Source organism: Galleria mellonella, unplaced genomic scaffold (assembly GCF_026898425.1).
Source record: "Galleria mellonella isolate WM207_F2 unplaced genomic scaffold, CSIRO_AGI_GalMel_v1 utg74, whole genome shotgun sequence".
NCBI classification, from domain to species: domain Eukaryota; kingdom Metazoa; phylum Arthropoda; class Insecta; order Lepidoptera; family Pyralidae; genus Galleria; species Galleria mellonella.
Window position 1 is genome coordinate 2,289,242 of NW_026442147.1, and position 24,497 is coordinate 2,313,738.

General features: G+C 32.5%; 1 protein-coding gene across 1 annotated transcript in view; it reads right to left on the minus strand.

Annotated features, from left to right (window-relative positions):
* Positions 1 to 24,497, minus strand: part of LOC113516202 (protein split ends) — a 118,691-nt gene that overhangs the window by 72,937 nt on the left and 21,257 nt on the right. The window contains 1 exon segment of the mRNA XM_031908931.2: positions 6,367 to 6,684. Within this exon segment, the coding sequence (XP_031764791.2) occupies positions 6,367 to 6,684 (318 nt within the window).

The following is a 24,497-nucleotide window of genomic DNA, read 5'->3' on the forward strand; positions in this document are numbered from 1 at the left end:
GTATGGACCAATTTTAATGTTATTGCCAAGACTGGTAACAAGGACAAATAGGCTCAATGTAAGAAGTGCAAGAAAGAACTTCAAGGTATCCCTGAAGAATCGGCTTTGTAAACATATCCAGTATTTGTCCAAGAGACCAGAGGATTCTAGCCTAATTTCAATTACAATTTTATCAACAATAGTTTCTAGTAGTCATGCTGCACAACCCATAACTTCAAGTAACGAATCAGTAGCAACATCTAAGTGCTTATTGTTCACTAACGACTTATTAAAAAAACAAGCAATTATTACATCAAAAACTCATGCGAAAGAAATTGATTTAGAGATTGCAACCTTTTTCTATGCCACGAATACGCCCTTTTTATACGCCGACCTCTCCCACGTTTCATCAAATAGGAGGACGGCTCTTAGAAGATAGTTATGATGACACCTCATAAAAACAAAAAAATTATATTGAAGGTAAAACGGTATCTATGTCTTTAGACGGTTAATCTAATGTGTAGACATTGTAGAATGAGCCTATAGTTTGCTGTAGCCTCAAAACACCTGAATGGCAATCTCAGGCCACGCTCATACTGCGGATTATTTGAGGAGTTCGCCACGAAGCTATCACTAACAGTAACAAAAACTTTAAAGTTAATGTTAAGAGTTTCGTTACCGACAATGCCCCGTTAAACATTACGAAAATAAGACATGAGCTATTTAAAGATAAAGAAGACAATTCAATATGGTTGCTGTGCGCATATGCACAAGACGTAGAAATCAAAGGCATTTCTGGAAATATAATTAAGGTAGTGAAATATTTTCGAAATAAACATCTATCTAAATAAAAAGTTAGTTATGCCCATTACCGTCAGATGGAATACCGCGAGAGCTTGTATTCGGTCTTATCTTTAACAATCGTGGAATATTGGTGCAAATATGCCAAAATAATCAGAATGAAGTTGATAACGACATAAGCAAAATGACTATATATGACACACAATTAACGAAAAAAGCAATTCAACTGCTGTCACGTTTGGACTCAATTGCTAGAGCCTTAGACAGGGCCCAAAAGGATGGAACAACAATATCCGTGGCAGTAGAAATATTGCACCGGCTTGAAAAGAACTTTGAAAATTAAATACCAGAAGTTAAAAAAATATTCCAGCGCAGACGTGATATGGCATTGGGGTCTGTTCATTACTTGGCCAATATATTGGACCACCGGTTTCTGGGTAAACAAATCCCAAATCGTCATAGTCGTAGAATACTGACGGATGTGACAAAGATTACATTTAAAGATCCGTCAGTATTCTACGACTATGACGAAATATTTGTTTGGGTCACAATTTGTTAAACAGACCTCATCATTGGAATGGTGGAAGCTCCTAGATATGAACACAATCGATCCGCGTTGGCTCAAATGGGTTTGTTGTAAGAACTATGAGTGACGATTATAATCAATAAGTTAATTAGGTGATTAAGTAAAATCTTAGGGTCGGTGTGATTGTGGTGTGTTGTATTTATAAATGTATAAAATAAATATAGCAGTACTGAATATATTGTTACATACATGCATTTTTTTTTTTTTTACAACACAGGGGGCAAACGAGCATGCGGCTCACCTGATGGTAAGTGACTACCGCCGCCCATGATCACCCACAACACCAGCGGCATTGCAGGTGTGCTGCCGGCCTTTTAAAAAGGAATATACTCTTTTCTTGAAGGTTATGTTGTCGTATCGGTTCGGAAATACTGCTGCTGGAAGTTGATTCCAAAGAATGGTTGTACGTGAAAGAAAGTGCCTTGAAAAACGCACGGTGGAAGACCGCCACTCGTCCAGATGATTGGGATGAAACTTTAGTTTGTGGCGGGTTGTACGGTGGTGAAAATCAGCAGCAGGTATCAATCCGAACAATCAGAACACTCCCCATGATAAATTCGGTAGAAGATGCACAGAGACGCAACATCTCTGCGCAGTTTCAATGGGTCAAGTCGGACAGTAAGGCGTTGACTATCGATAATTCGAGCCGCCCGACTTTGAATGCGGTCTATACTGTGGCGCTCCTGCCCACAGGTGAGAACAGTATTCCATATGCGGCCTGACTTGGGCTTTATATAATTTCAGGCGGTGTTCTGGCATGAAATATCGTCTCACCCTATTGAGCACTCCTCGCATTGGTAAACATTTGAATTTGAGTGTCTTGTGATTGCATGTCTGCATTGTACTTTTCCTTTTTTGAGCTAACCAATTTTATACTTTTAGAATAATAAGAAACCTGTTATTAGCCTTAATATTTTAAATACTAGTATGTAAATATTAGCTGTAACGCCGTTGGTTTCCAATAAATAAATAAGAAACAGAGGTTGACTGGGACTGGAAGCCAGATGATGTCCCACTCATAGATCTACGAGGGTAGATCGAAATATTCGCGGCCTAACACATAAATACTTAAACTATTTTAATGTAACTGACCTCATTCGATTTGCTTACTTTCTAGTTATCACACTGTAAAATTCTATCAATAACATTATCTGTTTTTAAATTAGACTGAATTTTATGAGCCTAAGTGCAGCGTTTTTAAAGAATGGAGAAAATTGAGCAACGTGCGGTCATCAAATATCTGTTTAAAAAAAACTAACTCCAAAAGAGATTCACGAAGATATGTCAACAACATTGGGGGAAACTGCTCTGTCATATACGACTGTGAAAAAGAAGGTTGCAGAATATAAACGCGGACGAGAGAGTATTGAAGATGACCCTCGCTCTGGTCGGTCTACGACTGAAGAAAACATCGAGCAAATCTGTGATATGATGTTGGCAGATCGGAGATTGACCATCAGGGAGATTACAGACACTATTGGCATCTCGTATGAACGAACACAAAACATCATAGTCAATGAACTTGGATTTTCTAAGGTTTCTGCGCGGTGGGTATTGCTTTCAATTGAACAAAAACGAATACGGCTCACAATTTCTCGTGACGGTTTGGAAATGTTTGAGGCTGATCCACAAGATATTTTGGCCACATTTGTGACAATGGATGAAACCTGGGTATACCACTACATCCTAGAGTCAAAACAGCAATCCAAGCGGTGGAAAAAACCTGATGAACCGACTCCAAAAAAAGCCAAAGCAATTATGTCAGCGGGCAAGGTGATGGCGTCAGGTTTTTTGGATGTTAAGGGTGTCATCATGGTGGACAACCTTGCAAAAGGTGAAACTATAAAGTCGGCATATTACTGCACCCTTTTACGTCAGCACTAAAAGGCCAGGATTACTCAGCAAGAAAGTGTTGTTCCATCAGGATAATGCACGCGTTCACACGTCTGTTAATTTATTATTAGAATTACTGCCCCATCCCGCCTATTCCCCTGATTTGGTACAGGCTTTCATTTATTCTCAAACCTAAAAAAAACGCCTTGAAGGTCAAAAATTTTCATCAAATGAGGAGATCAAAACTGCGGTGGGTGATTGTTTTAAAGGTCTTAAAGAAACTTTTTTATGACTGGCATACAGGCGTTGGAAACCAGATGGAAAAAGTGCATTAAGTTAGGTGGAGATTACGTGGAAAAATAAAATTACTTTTGTTTATATTTTATATTGTTTTCTTACTGAGGCCGCGAACTTTTCAATCCATCTTCGTATGCTTAAAGCCTGACGCTGAATGATTACTTTTATGATTACAATTATTAAAATTTGTTGATTTATCTCACAAAGAAATGAAGATTATTATTATAATAATTGATACTTGTTTTTTAATTGTTCATTCAAAAAATATTTCTCAAATAAACATTAAGTAATTCTTTTGTTACTTGTTAAAAGTTATTTTTAAATAATAAATGTAGTAATAATTTGATACTTATTTTATTTTATTTTATGACATTCGCTTCTTTTTTTAGCCTGGATGTATATCTGATATATATCGGATATATATAAACAAATCGGATTTTTGATATTTATTATAATAATTAGATTTTTTCGAACTCTGATAAAAAGTAGATGATGGTGTACTACCTTCGATCTACATTAATCTGCTGTACTTTGACCACAATTAACAGTACAGTAGACAACAGCAAGGAAAACGAAAGGCTTTACAATAAACCACGAGACGAGACAAATCTCCAACAACACCCGTTGATGTTGGAGTCGTCTACTAATCAAGTCCATGCAAAAATCTCTAGATAAATGTTAATGATTAATATATTTGTGATCAATTCAATTCAATTTGTTATTGAACGTTTATTAAAATGTATTAGACCCTTGAGGAACTTAAGGACTATTTGTTACGCGATTAATACTTACGTAATAATAATTATATAAGTTGACTTTGGAAAATAACCAGTGGCTTTTTTGTAACCTTGCCATATCCACTCGTTCTATGTTGTATCTCTAACTCACCAAGGTCTTTCATGATTCCCGTAATATATAAAGCGACTACTTTTACCTACTTAACAATTTAAGATTTTGTTAAAAAATAGACTTTAATCATAACAAAATTAGTACGAAGGCTCATAGAATTACTCCCGTGTACACTCGTACCTACTACCTGCAACTATCAAACGTAAAAAAAATCACCAATATCGACTCTTAGAAGATGTATGTAACTTCTTAATTTATTTAAGTGCATCTGTATTTGTAATCTATATTTGTTCGATGGTATTACTTAATTTAGGGTATTATTTTACAATGTTTAATAAAATATCGCCTGAATAAAATATCAGCTGATAATTATGAATATCCTATTTCTATTAATTAATATTTATAATATATGAAAATTTTTAAGGAAAGATGGATGTTTGTTACTCTTTCACCCAAAAACAACTAAACGGATTTGAATGAAATTTGAGACACGGGTAAGTTATATTCTAACTTAGGACATAGGACACTTCATGTACTGATGCATACGGGCGAAGTCGCAAGACATGACTAGTAAATAATTAAGTGCCGACCTTAGATTATACAGATATAATGTCTCCATACAAATGCTTTGCCAAAAAGAGGTGAATATTTTATCCACGTATGTGTGAATCGGGATTATAGATTATATAGTCAATTAAATATTATTCAGTATATGAGGAAAATGTGATGAAAACAATACAAAATACTTACGAATATACCTATAATCATTATAAGTGACCATTATTTGCAAAACGGAAATACGGCACACAAGGTTGTGTTAAAAAAAATGTATCAAAATACAGTCAAAAAAAAGTGACATTTGGTTGACTAAACGTTGATCTCTTTAGCTTGTTTGCCATTCTAAGTATAATGAAAAAGTATTTTTAGAAACTATAAAAACATGTATACAACGAGATTGTAATAAAAAAAATGTTTTAGATACTTGACGTCGTTGTTTAAATATTATTTTATTCTTGGTATACATACTAGTAGACCTTCACCCAAATCACCTTTACCAATATTATGTTATAAAATCCACGTAAACCAAAACGCGAACGAGCCACACACAAAGCATCAAAAATTGTAAGAGTCAAAATATATAAAAGTGTACTTAACAAACATTGATCGATATGGAATAGTTAAATATGACGAAACATTGTTATTTAAAGTGCTTAACAAAAACACACAGCGTTATTAACAAAGTGCATAATGAAAACTTTATAGGGGCCGCCGCCAGCCAGTAATTCTTGCGATAGGAACAGTCGTTCGCAGAAGGTCAATCCAAATTCACTGTACTCCGTTATCTAGACACTTATTGTAGGCACTGTCACATATTAACACTTCACTGTCACTGATAACATCATGCGCGTTCCGCACTGCAATCCAGATATTTCACTGCAATCCATACAGAGATCGCCCGTATATCCACAAATGGCGGCGGCGGCGGCACCGAAACATGTGCGAGGTCTAAGGCCGGACATGCTCTTCAGGATTTCGGGATTCAAATTAGATGTATCACGACAATGCAACAAAAAGCTGTATTTATACGGTCAGGTAGAATGTCAACCACGCCGCCATAACCGTACTATTAAGCTGTTGCTGTGCTGCCGTCAATAGGCAAAATCGCAGCCATAGCAATTTAGTGACAAGCATTCACGTAACTAATCTAATGGTCAAGTATGTAAAAAAGTATGAGCATATTATTTAATGGTATTAAACTAATAATATGCGTAAAGATATATATTATTTAATGACTGCACTTTTTATTTACATCATGACCAAAATAGATTTAGAAGTTAGCGATATCTATGTTTACCATATTCCGAGTTTATGCTATTAATTAGGTGTGAATGAGTAATCATAAATGACAATAAAAAAAATGTGTTTAAGACAAATGGGAATGTAATAAGCACGTATTTTTAATAAAAAACGGAACACGATACACATAGATTTCATTACAAGATATGTTAAAAAATACTTACGATAGATGGTAACGCGAAACGGAAGCGGGAGCTGGTGCTGAATTCACGGAGGACGAAGAGCCAGAGTAACCGGAACCAGCGGGTGAAGAGCCAGCTGACGGTGCACCAGCCGCCGACGGTATCGCTGCCGGCTCATAGTATTCGGTAGTGAGTGTCCGTTCATCGAGTACGTGCTCTGCGTTATGTGCTTTCGATGCCGACTTGATGTCCATGAAAGCAACTGTAGCACAAACACCACTTGAGCCACTACTTGTGGCAGTAACCGCGTTTGCAGTTTCCGTTCTACACAGCAACTTGACATTCTGGACTCGGCCATAGCTGTAACATAAAAGACATTTACCTGATAAATAAAAACGAAAACAAATATTTTTATAGAACTATTATTTTTATTTAGCGCTCGATACGATCGAATAGACAAGAACCTCAAGTGTTGCTATTTTTAAATAAAAATTAAATTCATAGACTTTGAAATATTTTAAAGTGTCTATAATACAAAAGTATAAAAGCAATATTCAGTTAATTCAATTCTTGTGACTGAGGACTGCTTTGATTGATTGACTGGAACTTGATAGTTGAAAACATATTGTCTTATTAATAATTAACAAAACGTAGAGTGATGTTTTTTAAGTGTGGTAAATTAATAATTTAAGATCGCGTTGTGATATGGTAGTATGGTAATGTTTTATATAATATGCATATTAGTAACTTCCCTGCTGAGCAAATGGTTTTATTATTTCAAATATTATTAACACCTAAGTGCCATACAAAGCTAATCCTTAAGCAGGCAACGAGTATATGGAGCCACAACTCAGAACATCCACATCATTAGTAGATTTAACCGGACCAGGAATCAAACTTAGGATCTCATTTGCGGCAAGCAATATACGCACCACTGCGTTAGGAAGACCATTATAATATATTGTTCAATCAAGTAGAATAATTCGATCAATAATTCTCTAAATTACTTTGGAAGAAACTACACTTTTTAATAGTTTCATTTTTAATCAAAATATGCACTCAAAATGCCCTTACACTAAAGATTTATGAATTATTTATGGATAAGTGATATAAGAAATGGACGGATAATGGCTGAGATGATGATGATGATAGTGATATATACACAACTCTTTTGACTGGATTAGTAAGAAAAAAAAAAATGGATAGAAATCATAAATAGAATCTGATAACGCTGATTTTGAAATTGTGTCAAGGAATATTGGCCAGGGATATAAAAGAATACCTAATGTAGGTATTCTTTTGGTGCCATGCCATGGTGAAGTTATTATGCTAATTACCTAAGAGAAATCTTGAAAGCTAATCCGAGGAAAGGGACGTAAAATACAAAACTGTTCGTCTGCTTTACAATAATGCACCAGCCCACACCACTGCACTGCAGTTGTGATTTATGAAAGCGGCTGTTTCGAGGTGTGCTTTAAAAACCCGTAAATTATATTAACACTAGCTTTTTATCTGCATCTATTTCTTATGTAACTGGGATAAGTTCGCTAAGCAGAATAAAATGTAACCTATGCCCATCTATGTACCATCTCCACTACACATAGTACACCTACATATAGCTGCCAAATTTCATAGTTATTGGTTTAGTTGTTAAGACCCCCAGAGGTGACCAATAAACTCACTTTCACGTTCATAATAAGGATTAATGAATAAAGGAAACTATTTATAACACAGGAGGCAAACGAGCATGCGGCTTACTTAATGATAAGTGACTACCGCCGCCCATGAGCACTTGCAACACCAGAGGCATTGCAGGTGTGCAGCCGGCCTTTTTAAAAGGAATATGCTCTTTCCGTATGCTATGAAGTATATGAAGATTATGATATAACTATAGTAAAAAAATGTATGGTCTTCAATATATTTTTAAATAACTTCAAAAACAAGGTCCTCAGTTCGTTTCTGTTTTTCATGGCTATGTTAATAATTACATCGACAATTCTAAAATCGATGTAATATTTTCTTTAATATTTTTTGCAATCGATGGGATTGACTTCAGTTTGTTTCATTTTAAATTTAAAAAATTAAAGCGGCCATTTTACTGTGCTAAGCAAAAAGGTGCTTGTTGAAATGCAAAATGTATTAGAACAGAGAAGTTTCCGTGTTCTAAATTCAAATATATTTAATGTATGATAATATCTCTAGTCGACAAAACATTCTTCATTCATCAGTGCATTTTATTATGACCAAAATTACTGTTTATAAAACGGAATAAAGTGTACCTATTTCTTTGTCAGACCAGGCACAGGTATAAGGGTAGAGAACCTTTCCTAATATTATTTAAAGGGTGTCTTTATAGGCGAACTTAATGGTCGAATAATGGGCAATAGCGTACCTTTTAAAATATCACCAAAGCCTAACTGCGATTGCCAACCCACCTGCCAAACGTAGCAACTATTGGCAAAACCGCCCTTTTACGGGGAAGCCTATTTTCTATATATTCTATGTGCTAATATAATAATAACAAATAGAAGTCTGTTGGATAATTAGAATTAAATTTGTGTTCTCATAAATTACTTAATTAATGTGTTTTAATTAATGAATTAATAAGAAAATTGAATAATTAAAAAAAAAATTGCTCTTTTTTGGTCAAAAAACACTTAATATTAAATAGGCCCTGCTTACTACCAACTGGAAACCATTAGATCATTGAATAGTCTGTTGACTATTTATTTTGCTCTTACAATGTTTTTTTTTTTTTTTTTAATATAGCTAATAAAGTATTTTGGCAAAAGATCTTGCGAAAAATCAATTGTCATGAGTCCTATATTGTCTACGATGTGCATTCCAATATTATATTTCGTTTAAATAGAACTTAAAACGAATAATCGACCCGACCATGAATCAGTCTGTAGACTGAAACAGAAATAGTAAATATAAAAAATAGATAAATTAATTGAATATTTCGATTTTTTACTAATTTTATTAAGTGATCTATGATATTTTGTACAAAACGTTTCATAAGTTTTATTTCAATTGTCAATAGAGAATACGCACAACAACAGGCTGCAAACTAGAGGCAGTTACAACAGTATATTTGGGAGTTCTACGCAGTTGGTGGTATTCGATCGACAGAACTGCAGCCAGCCATTAACAAGAATATTTTACGTAAAAATGTTCTGCAAATTACTCTGTTGATTAGGAGTCTCCTAAATAATAAACTGTAAACATGAGAGAAACAAAAATCGACGTTTGTTTCTTTATATGATAATAAAGAAACAAATATAGACTTTTTAAAAAAAATAAAAAACATTATCGATTCACTATTGACGAAAATTATGTAGATTAACTGTAACTAACTCTAAACTCGAATAAAAAAGGTTATTTCTTTTTAATGGCATTAATCAAAAGTATTTAAAGAAACAATGATTAATAAGTTATCAAATAGGTCTTTAATGTAATTCTTTTTCAATATTAATTGAAAAATATATTAAATAAAAACTATATCAAATGTGAACAGTTAATAAAGTTTTCTTATTATTTTAAATCATAATATTCTTTTTACGTAAAAAAGTACTCAAACACGTATAACCGAACAAGAAGCGCGCGTCAACATGACTCGCCAGAGCGAGCAAGACTACAAAAAATGCGCAGTTGCCGCGTTGGTCACACGCCCGGTAAAGCGTTGTTGCCGCTTTGTCAGACTCGTTTTACCTACCTACGCTTTTATGTATATAGATCTACATTTGTGATGTTGTAGCCATAGGAAATTTCGTCAAACGATTCGCGGTATTCGGTAGGTGAACTGTTTAGGTAGACGTTTATTATTAACACATTTTATAGCTACAATATTGACAAGAAATACACCTAGTATTTCCTATATGATACATACATAAATACATCATGCCAATTTAATCGTATTTTGTCACATTATAATTTGTGATTACAAGGTATTATCATAACTACCTACAATTTGATTATATTATAGAATAAATAAAAGTAAAACCTAATAGAATACTACATGGATAAAGCAATATCGATATCTAGGAGGAGACTAAAGTAAATTCGTTGTAAAGTATATTATCAGGTTGCAATAAAATATTACTCGAAGCTTAGATAGGCTACATCAAGAAATTTAATCAACGGTACCAAAGAGTGATTAAATCGGTCGATGTCTGGTGCGACGTTGCCACATTTACTCTTACAACATGGCCGCGCTCGCTGTACCCGTTTCCGTGTGAAACTCAACGACTGCGTCTGTGTGTTCGAGGTACCAGTGGCAGTCAGCGGCGTTCAGAGGCGAGGCTGGGTGGTAGGGTATGAGGGGGAGGGAAATACCGGCTCGGTGGGTGACGTCAGTCTACTTTCTGAATAGCTACTTCGTGCGTTATAATATCCTGCCCGGTGCAGAATTTAAGTTTGCTTATTGTATCTGAACTTAACTATAGGCAGGTAGGCATTTCTCGTATTTCATTCTCAGAAAGTATAACAAATTATATGCATAGATACATGAGTAATATAATTTTGGAGCGGTATAAGTACATTTTGCGCTTCTAAAATCCAAATAGAGGATTATAATCAGGAATGCAACATTTTATATTACTACTATAATAACATTATAACTAGACGGTGTTTTGTATAGGGGAGAAATAAAAAACAGACAATGTATGTATCCTTCATTATCTTTTTTTAATTTCTTAACAGAATTAATAGACACCAAAAGAATATTTTTAGAAACTTTGTTTGTTGTTTTCACAGTTGTTTCTGGAGGTCTAATTAAAAATCTGGTGTATGATTTACCTTGATACCCCATCTGGAAACAGTCTATTTCATTGGTTTTTCTACTTCCGAAATACAAGCGTATGAAATAGCGGCTAAAATCTAATGCAAGAAATAAAAATGTCTCCGTATTGTGTATAAATAGTTAGCTGTGGATGTAAGTAAGTACAGGCCTACTTACATCAGGTTTACCTACCTAACATGAAATGTTAGGTAATGTTGTTGTGTATACCAAATTTCATAGTGATTGGTTAAACCGTTAAGGCGCTATAAGGTAACAAACAAACACGCTTTCACATCTATAATATTAGTAAAAAATTAAAAAATAAAACTTATTGTAGGGTAATTTTGAATTTAACACATTTTTCACAACTTTACTTTGTTCTCTGGCACATACAAAATCATTACATAAAATGAAACATCAATGATTATGTATTGGGGCATGTCATAATGAAAATCGTTATTTATTTATATCTAAGATGTGGTGTTTGCGATTACCCGATCATATCGTTTTCATTTAGATATTCATATTCCAGCCTTATTATGCAATCTATTAAAGAAAAATTGTTACGAGTAAATGTCTTGTTAGTTTCAGTATAATATTTAATAAATTTGAGAAACGATTATATTATGAAATTTAACGACTTATCAGAAAAAGAGAATAAAATAAATTTACTAAGTAATTTGTTGTTACAGAAATTATTTTGGTTACTTTTATGTCCGTAACTACACGTAAATAAATTAAAACTTTAATCCACAAAAAAAAATCTAATTGAAAATTTCACTCAAAACCAGTTATTTTGATGTTAAACTAAACTACTAAAACGATTTTAATAAAAATTTCTATGGAAAAAAATATCCTTTCAGATAAAATAAATAGAAGCATTTTCTAAACCAGTTTATAAACGATGAACTTATGAAGTAACAAACATAAAAAATACAACCGAATAGAAAACCTTCTTTATGAAGTCGGTACCTTGTAGAAACGACGAACAATTTTTGAAAAATCAAAATAATTTTACTAATAAACTTAGTTATGCAGTTCCTAGGCACACTTATAGCTCAAATTATAGAATTTCTAGTTACAATAATAAAGATTATAAAACACTATAAGATAATTATAGTGTTTCGGTTATGGCCAGTTCCTGTTGGATTTTTCTAATTTCGGTGCAGCTTTGATTTCAGCAAAAAAAGAACCAAAACCAAAACTATGGCGAGAACTTAAGCTTTTGTATTTCTTATGGTGCTTACATTTTGCGAATTGAGATTCCTGAAAAAAAAAACAGCAGCTTTGATCGTCACAAAATTAGAAATATACCAACACAAGAGAAAACTCTCAATTAGAGAAACAAATGTAAAAAAAAAAGTTCCGAGTAATCGCGTAAATCAAAGTTCAATCCAATTAAAAACTTTTAACTTAGTTTTTTATAACTGGCAATATACAGATGGAAAAGAACATAAAATATTTTTTTGATAATAGTTTTAATAATAATTCAATTCCCTCATCATTCTTACTTGATGACGACTATTGCCTATTTATTATTAACACAATAATGGTACGATTACCGACTTAATAACTGCTAATTTTATTATTTGGTGGTATGTTGCATACAGTAATAATTTCTCCTTTGAGATTCATTCTTAACACACAATCAAAACTATAGCCAATCTTATCTGAAAAAAGCTATGGTCTTTTTTCTTTTATATCATTTTCAATACCCACCAAACCTTTACATACTTACTTGAATCGCTGATATCGCTCGTTTAGCTGAGTACCGGATTCACATCTATTAATATTGTACTCGTATTTACAAACCAATTAATCCAGCTCAAATTATAGTCAAAATATATTTTTTGTTTAAGAAATACGAGCATGATATTATATACTTAAAGAATGAAACGAGGATTTTAACTTATTAATTTTATTTTTAAGGCTTGTGGTGACACATTTTATAATGATACTGACATCGTCATACAATTTGTGATATTCCACCAACATATAATCAATTGGTGGAATATAAAAAATGTGGATATATTTCTATTTCAGTATAAAGATTTACATTGTTTAGAATTTATTTTTTTAATGTTCTGTCTTGTCACATGTATTTTTTTTTTTGAGTTTTCTTTTTAAGTAAAATATATTTTTTTTAATACAGCATGACTAAGCTGTATTTATTTTGCTCGTTTTGAAATTCATAGGTTACATATGATGTTAAGTCAATCATCGAGATAATTCATAAGTTGAAAAGCATATAGATAACTTTTACCAATTCACTAAACAAGATATTAACCTCATTAATTTTACTTTTTTCCCCAACATATTAATTGTTGTATTTGCCTGTTTAAGCTGTAACTAACAATTCAGTGACATATCTAAAGGCTTGTTGATAAGTATAAACTAACGATAATTAAAAGTATCAAGTAACTAACTACATAACACATGTAACACCTTCTATTGGGATTCATTATAAAATGGACCACTCCTTTTATTCCTGTGGATGTCGTAAAAGGTGAGTAAGGGAGCTCAATGGTCAATTGGTAGCAACGTCCTTCTTAAAGCACCAGAACTGAACTGCGATTGCCAACCAACTGCCAACTACTGGCAAAACTACCCTCATGGGAACAAATTAATAAATTCAGAAGTGGACAGTTAATAGCTGATATATTAATAAAAAAACTATTCTATGAATGGATGGAGGTGTTAGAAGGTGATTAGTGCATACTAACATAACTTATATTTACACTTGATTACTATTACTTGTAGCACGCAAATAATAGTTCCATCTATGCATAGCATAGTGCATATGCATGCATGCATATCAAAAAGTGCGACATATTCACCTTTATGTTCTTAATTAATTCTATAAAAAACCTGGTACAAAAAATCATTTGGTTGATTTTTTTACGGTTGTTAAGTCACATACATATATAGCCATGTATGTCACAATCAAAAAGGGAAATTTAAAAAGTCAACAGTAGAATTATGATTACTTCTAGCTGTAATTTACTACGTACATCATTTAAACTGTAAAGGAATTATAAGAAATTGATGTATAATCTTTATAAATTGCTCGAGTGTGAGCGTGAGTATGGATATCTAAACGAAAACATCACTACTAAGAAATACCATGTTTAATAGTTGTTAGCAACCTTCTTATGTCATTCAATGCCAATTAAAATGATATTGATGATCCGTCCATAACTTTGCCGCCATCGATAACTTTGTGGTGCAATTATTTAATTTTCAAATAATTTTGTTTCAAGTAATTATTATTACATAGATACCTATTACGTAAATCTACATATTACAGAAAAAAATACATTTAATTAACTATTGTTGATGATGATTTTAAAGCACAAAATAACATTCATTGGACTTCTTAGCGGCGTTTGAAAAGGTATCGACGGCGGTGCAGTACCGTTGCACTCAAGAGTCTGAAGTATGCCGGGCCGTCATACCGTTACATAGTACAATGTACATTGTATTCTAAGACGTATCCCAGATACGTTATAATGCAATATTTTTGTTGCGTTTTACAGTTTTCTTTCGTGGTTCGATTAATAAAACAAAACTTTTGGATTTGGGATCATTAGCAATGTCGGAAATGGAATAGCTGAGGTATCTGGTTACTGGTGGAGGATACTGGTTTAAGTATTAAGACCAAGTAAAATCTACAATTTGACCAACTTCTATAAATAATGTAAATATACTTTTGCTATTTGGATACGTTGTTCTGTAATTAAATAGGTAGTTTTAAGAGCTGAAATGTACGAGTAGAAATATCTGTGGTTAGTAATTTAAGACGTGGCTTTTTCACTTTGTTAGGTACTCCTGATGTTTTTATTTTAGTTCTAATATGAGAAAAAAAAAAAGAAAACCTCTACTATTAGGTTTGTCGAGTTATTGATTAATACAAAATTCAATTTCATTTTTAAAAGTATTTTACTTGCTTTTTTGCTCTGAATGCATGTTTATTTGATTACAAGCATTCACGCTTTTTTATCTTCAATAAAAGTCTTTAAAACAAAGAAGATCAAGTCGTTTCAGACATTAGCATGGTATTTCATAAATTCAATTGCAGAATCGCGTATTTACAATATCCGAACTTTTTATACATATCCTGTTAAAAAAAATTATATATATTTAAAAATAAAAAATAAACTAAATTTTGTTGAAATTATCATTGTATTCTCAAATGAAATTTGTGACAAATTGAAACATTAAATCAACTAATCGGTTTTTTATTTGTACAATTACTGGACATCAGTAAATTATCTTATGATCAGTTCAATTATACGTTTGTTTAAATTATCATAATAAATTCTATTGAAACAGACTATAGACAAAATAGTACTTTCAAGTAAAAAAAAATAAAAACAATTCCGAAACCTATAAATATGTGTCAGATACTACAATATTTTTTTATTAATGTATATTGATTTTGCAGATAACATTGAAGGAAATTCAAATTTCCTAGGGTAATAATAACAATGCAATATTTTATAAATTAAAAAATGGATGGTATAAGCCATTTTCGCATCAGCAAACAATCGTGTCAATTCACTTTGTTATTACACAAACTAATATACAGGTAAAACAACTTATCGTTTTAACTCGTTAACGAAACGCACATCTATGCGGAAGTGAATTAAAAGCATACAAGTACCCTGATAAACCTAAATTGATTATCAATTATACGAAAACGACACATCGCATAGCACATAAAAACAAGAATCTTCGGATCATGAGTCATTTTTTTTATGTACATACATGCATAAAACTAATTATGATGACGAATAATAGACGAAAGAAGACGTTAAAGGTGTGAAGTCTCACTACCAAAGTCTCCTACCCAAAAAGTGTACCGGTGTGAAAATATACATACATCGAAATGTAAACTTGATACATAATTTACTAAATAATGTAAAATGGCAAAATCATTGGCAAAGATTAAATAATGTAACCTGCGCGCATTAGTATATTGTCTATTAAATGAAAATTAAATATACATAATAATAATAGTAATAAAATCAGTAAACAATTTTTCTATATAATCTTGTTCATAATTTATAATAAAAATAATCTACAAGGACTATATAGTTTTGAAGATTTCATATTATCATAATGATAAAATGCAGAAAAGTGGAATACTCTCTTATAATTAATACAAAAACTAATACATGAAGTGAATACGTTCTACCTTAAACAAATTTACAGATTTACCTACGAAATTCTGTTTTCAAATGATAATCATTAATACTGTAACAATAAAGTGAATTAATTATTCATATTCAATAGAATTAATAGTGTATGTTTATAAAATGATTATCCAGAAACACATCTTTACTTTGTTTACACATGTCCAAAAAGTTTTCACAATTTCACAAAACGGTCATAAAAAGTTATGGCAATTTAGATAGGACGTCGGGTCGACTAGTAATCAATCAATACACGTTAAATATTTAAGGACATATATGTTAAGACTATCCGATGGATGTAGTAATTATGATATATTCAAATAATCCTAATACACTTCTTTAAGTACAGGGTGGAATAAATCGCGTGGGGCGCATTTTTATTTCCGTATTAAGCTAGGGGGCAGTGCGGCGCCTAGGAGTCGAATTGGATAAAACGGACTGGGTGATGGTAAGAGTAGGAGGATAGGGGCTCAACACGGTCGTGCCGGTCGCCGAGACCGCGGCGGCCCGGGTTGCCCGCGCAGGTCGATAGAGCGAGGGACGTGGGTGGGGCCGCAGTATGCTGTACAGGGTGGTGCCCTCGCCCTCACCCCGAGGACCCGTCACCAGCCAGCAACTTTCGCGTTGCATAATAATGTTACAACACCTAACGTCCACGCCACCACTACCTTATCTCAGCCACCATATCACCCCACCCGTTAACTATACCAACTCTAATGGAACAAAAGCATCATTTTTAATTAATTAAGATATTTACATTATTTTTTATAACATATGAACCGAAAACAACCTACAACATGTTTATATATAGTACTTATAACAAATACAATGTCATGTATAATATCAAATTTCTTTGTATATTATTAAGATATTAAGGTGCCAAAGAAATAACAAAATCACATTAAAATATTAATAAAGGTTACTTATTATAATTTTTATTTATGTATTATTTATTAATAATTATAGTGACTAATACTGGATTACAATTACATATATGGTGCTTACTTACGTATACTTTGGAGCTGCGTATTGAATCCGAAAATAATCAGTCAACTTCGAAGGTAACGAGTTACACGAGTAAAACAAAAGTTATATAAATAATTATAGCTATCATGTGGTCAAAACAATTAAGCATATTTTTGCCAGTCGATTTCAGTGCGTAAGTTGAGTAGTTATGAATCATCATGTTTCTAAATTCCTTATCTTATTTTTAAAATTTAAGCCTTGAAATTACAGAATACAGAAATAAGACTTTAATCCTCAAGAATAGCATGTGCGATGTACGCACAGACGTCATAATGTACTTTTCTATAATGAAAATAACACCGTAATGAATTTAATAATACAAATAGAAATAACAAATGCGCGTCATTATTTTGTCATTGTGAATTGAATAAAAAATATCTATTAGTCGACAAGTTAGTAGTTAAATCTTATTTTTATCAAGTACTATTTAACCAAGTTTCAGAAATTCCCAATCTTGTTGTGGTCAGTACTGGGGTAATGAAACGTTCTCGATTTGTAACCCCATACAAGTTCTACGACCATTAGATTGATCTACGGCTTCAAATGTGTTAAAGGAAATTAATAGACACAAATAGCTCAGGATTGAACAGTATGGTAGTCTACAGGGAGGGCTAAGTTTAGCAGTAAACAATTTAAAAAAATATATAAAATGTTTATACAAGGAATAACCAAAGCATTAGATTAGTACCAAAGTATTAGATATATTTACTATTCGATTACTCGCTGCTACTGTACTACTATAGAATTCCCATTACATCCCATTTCTATGGAAACTAGGAATTTCTTTCTTAGTGTCTCTTAATGAGTACTACATAAGGAGGTTTTCATCAAGATTATTTATAAAAACTATCAATCCTTTGTAAGCTCTTCTTCTCTTTTGAAAAATTTTATCATAAATAACTAATAACTCTGCAATAACTGATCAATAGCGACGTCAAAAATAAATACCCTACAAACCTATCAGAAAGATGTAATAGCAAAGTGTTATTCATAAACGAACTATAGCAAGCCAATAAAGCGAAAAAGTTAAATAGCGATCCTATAAAATCACAATGGACTAATGCCTCCTATAAGTCCATTTTAATCTCAACTGAATCAAATTAAAATAATGTTCTTTTATGCATAGAAATGCAATATCTTCATTTTTTTTTATGATCTAAAATATGAATCAGTTGAAAATCAGCGATTTATTATGAAAAAATACATTATTATAATACGATTTACATACCCATCCTAAAGACGTGTTCAAACAACATTGTATTTGTTTAACCTCGTCCATGTCCATTAATATTTTGATGTATGTATATAGATCTTATAATTAATATAGAAATTATTACATTTATCTAATCGTTATTACAAAAATATAATAGTAGCAGTAGTACCAAGTATACTTTAAATTTAACCATTTTTAAATAGTCATGTTTGTATGACTCTACTGCCAATCGAAATGCACTCAGTCAAGAAAAACTGCGTAGCATAAAAATAATGAATAAATTGGTTTTAAATATACATATCAATCTCTTTTATATAATACCCAACATAGACTAGTAGTTGAACTTGAATCTCTTTAAAATTTTGAGTGCTCTTTCATTATTTTTGCTATATTTGTGAACCAACGATATCTAAAGAAAGGAAGAAACAAATGTTTTCAATCATGTTGTAAGTGTAAACTTAAATTTAACCATTTTTGAATAGTCATTTTTGTGTAATTCTACTGCCCATTCGAAACGCATTCAACCTAATAATTCTCATACTAAACTAAAGCGTTGTGACAAACAGACGAACAAAGCCGAACCATTAAAGACACTTTATATGGAACAGAAACTTAAAAACAAACACAAATAAATTTCATGTACTCTACCGGTAATATAATATATAATATAATAATTACCATTTCAAATCTTTATTACTAAGTTACCTGTTGAATTCTAGAAAAGTAATAAAAAAATTTACTCAATTTAAATGAGCGAGTATACAGTACCCCATAGTTTCGAGAAATCGGCATACAAAATTCTCGGAATAACCTCTCGAGCATGATTCTGTTCCTTCCAAGGACAGACCATCGTGTTGTTTATTGTTTACAAAATTGTTTTTAAAATGGATAAATAAAGAATACAAAATAATAAACACAATTACATACATAATTACATAAATACTTATACATCTATGCTCTGATTTCACCTAATATGAGTAAATATCCGAAAAAGGACTGTTAGTAATAGGAATCAGTAACCCCGTGAAAGAAAGGCAGTAATGAATTAAATATTAAACTACAAATGGCATCAGTAATTTCTTCTTGTTTTGCGATTTAAAGAAAGATTGTGACAGAGGATTATTTAGATATAATGCAAAATAATTTTTTATCAACTGTATTCGATGAAACTTTTGTGTTTTACTTATTATTATTATTAAGAAAATTACAAGAAAAATATGTTAAGATTAAATTTTCGAAAAAGCTAAACTGCGCAAATATGGTTAACTCAGTAAATGCAATTAAACAATTAAATAGTAACTGAAATTATAACTTTAAGATATTTTAGAATTAACAAGTACTAAAAAATATTATTTTATTTTATTATCGCTTACATATGTTTAACTTCACCTATAAAGGAATAAATAACAATAATTATAGAAAATATTCATCGAAAAATTGTCATTCAGGAAATAGGAAATACCAGGTAACTGTATTTTGAAATATTTAGAAAAAAATTCTTCGAATATTATAATGTTATATCATTAAAAGAGCTGAACCTGCTAAGAATACTTAACATATTATCATTATTAATAGACAAAACTTAGTAGTAGTTATTAATATCATCTAATAATTAAAATATGCTTGAGACAAGAATTTTCCTTTCCCTTCCTCCAACATTTTTGTGGATAAATGCCCTTATATAACAATCACATATCATAAAATTTTATTGTTAGAAGTTTCATAAGTAGACATTCTATTTTTATAGGAATGGTCCCGAAACTAGTCGAGCTTTCTCGACTAAAATATACGTATGTTTCAAATGTTATAACATTAAAACACTATGCCCTGAAATTCATTAACATTAATCTCCGAAATCGTTTAACCTATGACAATGAAATTTTGGTGGACGAAAATGAAATAGTAACCGGAATACACTGGCGGGGCACTAGTGAGCGATGAAAGGTGAGAATGAAGCAAGTTAGCTGGCCTATCATGACGAATTCATCAATGGTTAACCACGACGGGTTCCAGGGGGAACCGCCTGGAGGTCGATCTGACAGGGTATAGTGCTAGCAATAATTGGGGCATTTAGACTTCATTATTAACAATCCCTTTCTCCCTAGCGTGCATTTTTAGCTTGCTCCAACTTGAGACATATTTCCCTAAAAAAAGAAATTTCCCCAGTAGGTGGCTGTAGTGTGGAAAATGTTTACAGAATCAGCTAGTTTCTATCATCATCATATCAGTCGTTAACTCTCCACTGAACATAAGTCTCCCCCATAAGCTTAGTTCCTCTATAAACAATAACAATTAACAAGTTCATCACATTATTAAAAGAATTTTTCATGAAATCATCACAGAAAGGTCAACAAGTAGTATTATATTCTGCTATTCTTAAAGGTGAACAACAAAATGAACGAGTTCAAATCGTGTTTGAACTCTATAAAGTAATGGTTCGTGTATTTTATCCGAGTCTCTTGACATTTGAAAGTTTACCAGAACGAAAATGTTAAACCTCTCCCTAAAGTTTAATCTGAATGCTACAAATCGCGTAATGGCACCTTTTTATATTTACATAAATTAACATGCATGCATAAAAAAAAGGTCATTACAATGTAAATATTTATAAACCGTAATGATTTAAATGCTCATATACTTTAAAAAATAATGACACAAAATTATCGATTTTTATAAAAACAAGAAGATAAAGATAATAATAAAAATAGTTTAATACCTTTTTCAATTCGGTTGACTATATAACTAATTAGCAGGACACTACAAGGTTAGCCGTTTAGTGTCCATTTCATTAGATTGTGGCACCCAATATTTGTCATATGTGTTGTAATTCGTGACACAAAAAATTTTATGGAATTGTTCAAAGGGAAGACAACAGAATTACCTTTTGGTTAACCTATACTTTGACAAATACCAAAGGATCATGGAGTGATTTATTTTGTTCTCCCGAATTTCATACATCTAAGTACTCTATAAAACATACAGAGGTGTCTTCTATCACTAAACCAATACCTTATTCAACAAATCTTCCAATACTAAGCATCCAGATCACGTTGATCATACAAGTTGTACTTCTGATTCATATAAGGTGCATATTTCCAAGCTGCTAATACACCTAAATCGCCATTCACATTTATCAAGCTGAATGTCAACCTTGTCAAAGATTTAGTTCAAAGATCAAAATTATTGGATTCAAGATTAAACTAATGGATCCTTCTTCAACCCAACTGTTTTTTACTGCATTTGTTACTGAATATCGTATTAGTTATCTGGTTCTGGCATAGAAGGAAATTTAATGGTCAAGGGATGGGCAGCAGGGTCCCTCTTAAAACGGCACCAAAATCTAACTGCGGTTGTCAACCCACATAACAAGTGTGTCAACTACTGGCATAACCTCATAAGGGGAGGGCTTATGATCAGCAGTAGACATTTGGCTGATATGATGATGATATCGTCCTTATTTATTTATTAAACTTTAATACACCTCGCTGACTTCACACCAAATGGCGTTATCTACCAGTAAAACGTAGACAAAAATATTAAAACAACAGATGATGATGAACAGTGCCCTGTGAGTGCATGAAGCGTATTTTTTTTTACAGAAAATCTAGGTGTTGTGACTTGCAAGCAATAAGTTCAGTGACCGGTTTCGCTAATATATTACATCCATATAGATGTAAAATCAAGTGATTCAAAAGCGTGGTTGTGCGTGGAAGAAAATGCCTTGGAAAATATGATGGCAGATGATTGGCATGGAACTTTGTGGTATTTGTGTATTTATTGTAAAATAGTACGAGTCATTTGAAAAGTTCTTAGCCTAACATGGTTAAAGCCATTGGTTTTTTTTTATAACTACTCTCATTTTGTAATTACATTATTTAGCAACAAGTATGCACAGTTTAGTTTATTCACAGTAACTCATTGTTCGTTTACACGTGATACCATAAGTCAAGTCAGAGCTATTTTTGAAAATGGATAAAATTGAACATCGTGCAGTGATAAAATACCTGAATTTGAAAGGTTTAACTCCAAAAGCTATACATGAAGACATGTCTGCTACTTTGGGTGAGTCCGCTCCTTCGTATGCGACTGTTAAAAACTGGGTGGCAGAGTTTAAACGTGGTCGTGAGACCATTCAAAATGAGCCCCGCAGTGGCCGGCCTTTGATTGCTTCCACTGATCAAAACAAAGAAAAAATCTGTAATTTAATTTTATCTGATCGAAGATTAACTGTCGAGGAGATAACTGAGACTGTAGGCATCTCATCTGAGCGAACACATCATATAATTACTACTGAACTTGGATTCTCTAAGGTGTCTGCGCGGTGGGTACCGCGACTGCTTTCAGTGGAACAAAAACGCAACCGACTCACAACTTCTCGCGACTATTTAGAGTTACATGAAGCTGACCCAATAGAATTTGTTAAAAGATTTATAACCATGGATGAAACCTGGGTTCACCACAATACACCCGAGACAAAAGAACAGTCGAAACAATGGAAAAGAGCAGAATCGCCCACCCCAAAGAAGGCAAAGGTGGTTTTATCGGCGGGCAAAGTCATGGCATCCGTTTTTTGGGATGCAAAGGGTATAATTCTCGTGGATTATTTAAAAAAGGGTGAAACAATAATCTCAGATTACTATTGCAACCTGTTGCGTCGTTTGAGAGAAGAAATCAAAGAAAAACGTCCAGGTTTATTGAGAAGAAAAGTCTTGTTTCATCAGGACAATGCGCGCGTTCACACCTCTGTGCAATCCATGGCAGAAATCCATCAATGTGGCTTCGAATTGTTACCTCATCCCCCATATTCACCGGATTTAGCACCGCCCGACTTTTATCTGTTCACAAAGCTGAAAAAAATTTTAGGTGGTAAACATTTTTTTACAAATGAAGTGGTCATTGCCGCCGTGGACGCTTATTTTGAGGAGTTAGACGAAGATTTTTTTTTTAAAACGGGTATCGAAGCCTTACTGGGTCGATGGAAAAAGTGTTTTGAGCTCGGAGGAGAGTATGTTGAAAAATAAAAATAAATTTAAAATCGTGTGATTTCATTAAGTATGTTAGGCTAAGAACTTTTCAAATGACCCTCGTATCTAATAAAATTAGTAAAAAAAATCATAAGTTACATATGATTGAGTAATTTTATTTACTTTCCTAAGTTCCCTGTAGTACGGTGCTTGAATCGCATAGTTACGATCTCTGATGGATACAAAATATTTTTATTACATAGTACATAAGGAGCAAATAATTTAATTTTGTGTCGTTTATTACGACATAATACTACGTAGTACAATATGTTTCACACACAGTACCTAATTGATAAGAACGATAAGTAACGCTAGCTTTGCAGTTTGTTGATCGAACACGTCATGTTTATTTTATAACTAGCGACCAAACTCACTTTACGCAGTATGGTAAGCATAAGTGAAGCCTGTAATTAATTGTAATTTGATATATTTCTGTTTTTTTTTTTTAATAATCCGTTCTCTATAACTAATCATATAAAACAAAACGTTAAGATACTTGGTAACGTAAACCCCACAGTACATGGGCATTACAATCTCATATACGTCATTGTATACTTGGTGTACTGTGCTGCGTAAAGTACTGTTTACTACTTTTACGTCGATGGAACGACAGTGTCTATACGGCTAATTATGATATTCAAGAAATAGCGAAGGTTACCCATTTCTAAATGTTTAGGAAAATTTAAAAGGGGGTAATCTTCCCTATTTAATACGGAAACATTATTCTGAGAAAACTGTCCATACTTCATTTTCGTGAACTTTTTCAAATAACTTGTAGTCATTCAATGGAACTTCAATCAACAGTCTCCTGTAGAAGATAACAAAAAATGAAAAATTTGTCCCCCACCCACTTTCTTTTAATATACCAACGAGTACAATACTGCAAAATTTTTTTGTCACTATGCTTACGTAGCTTAAGGGAAAATATTGTTAGT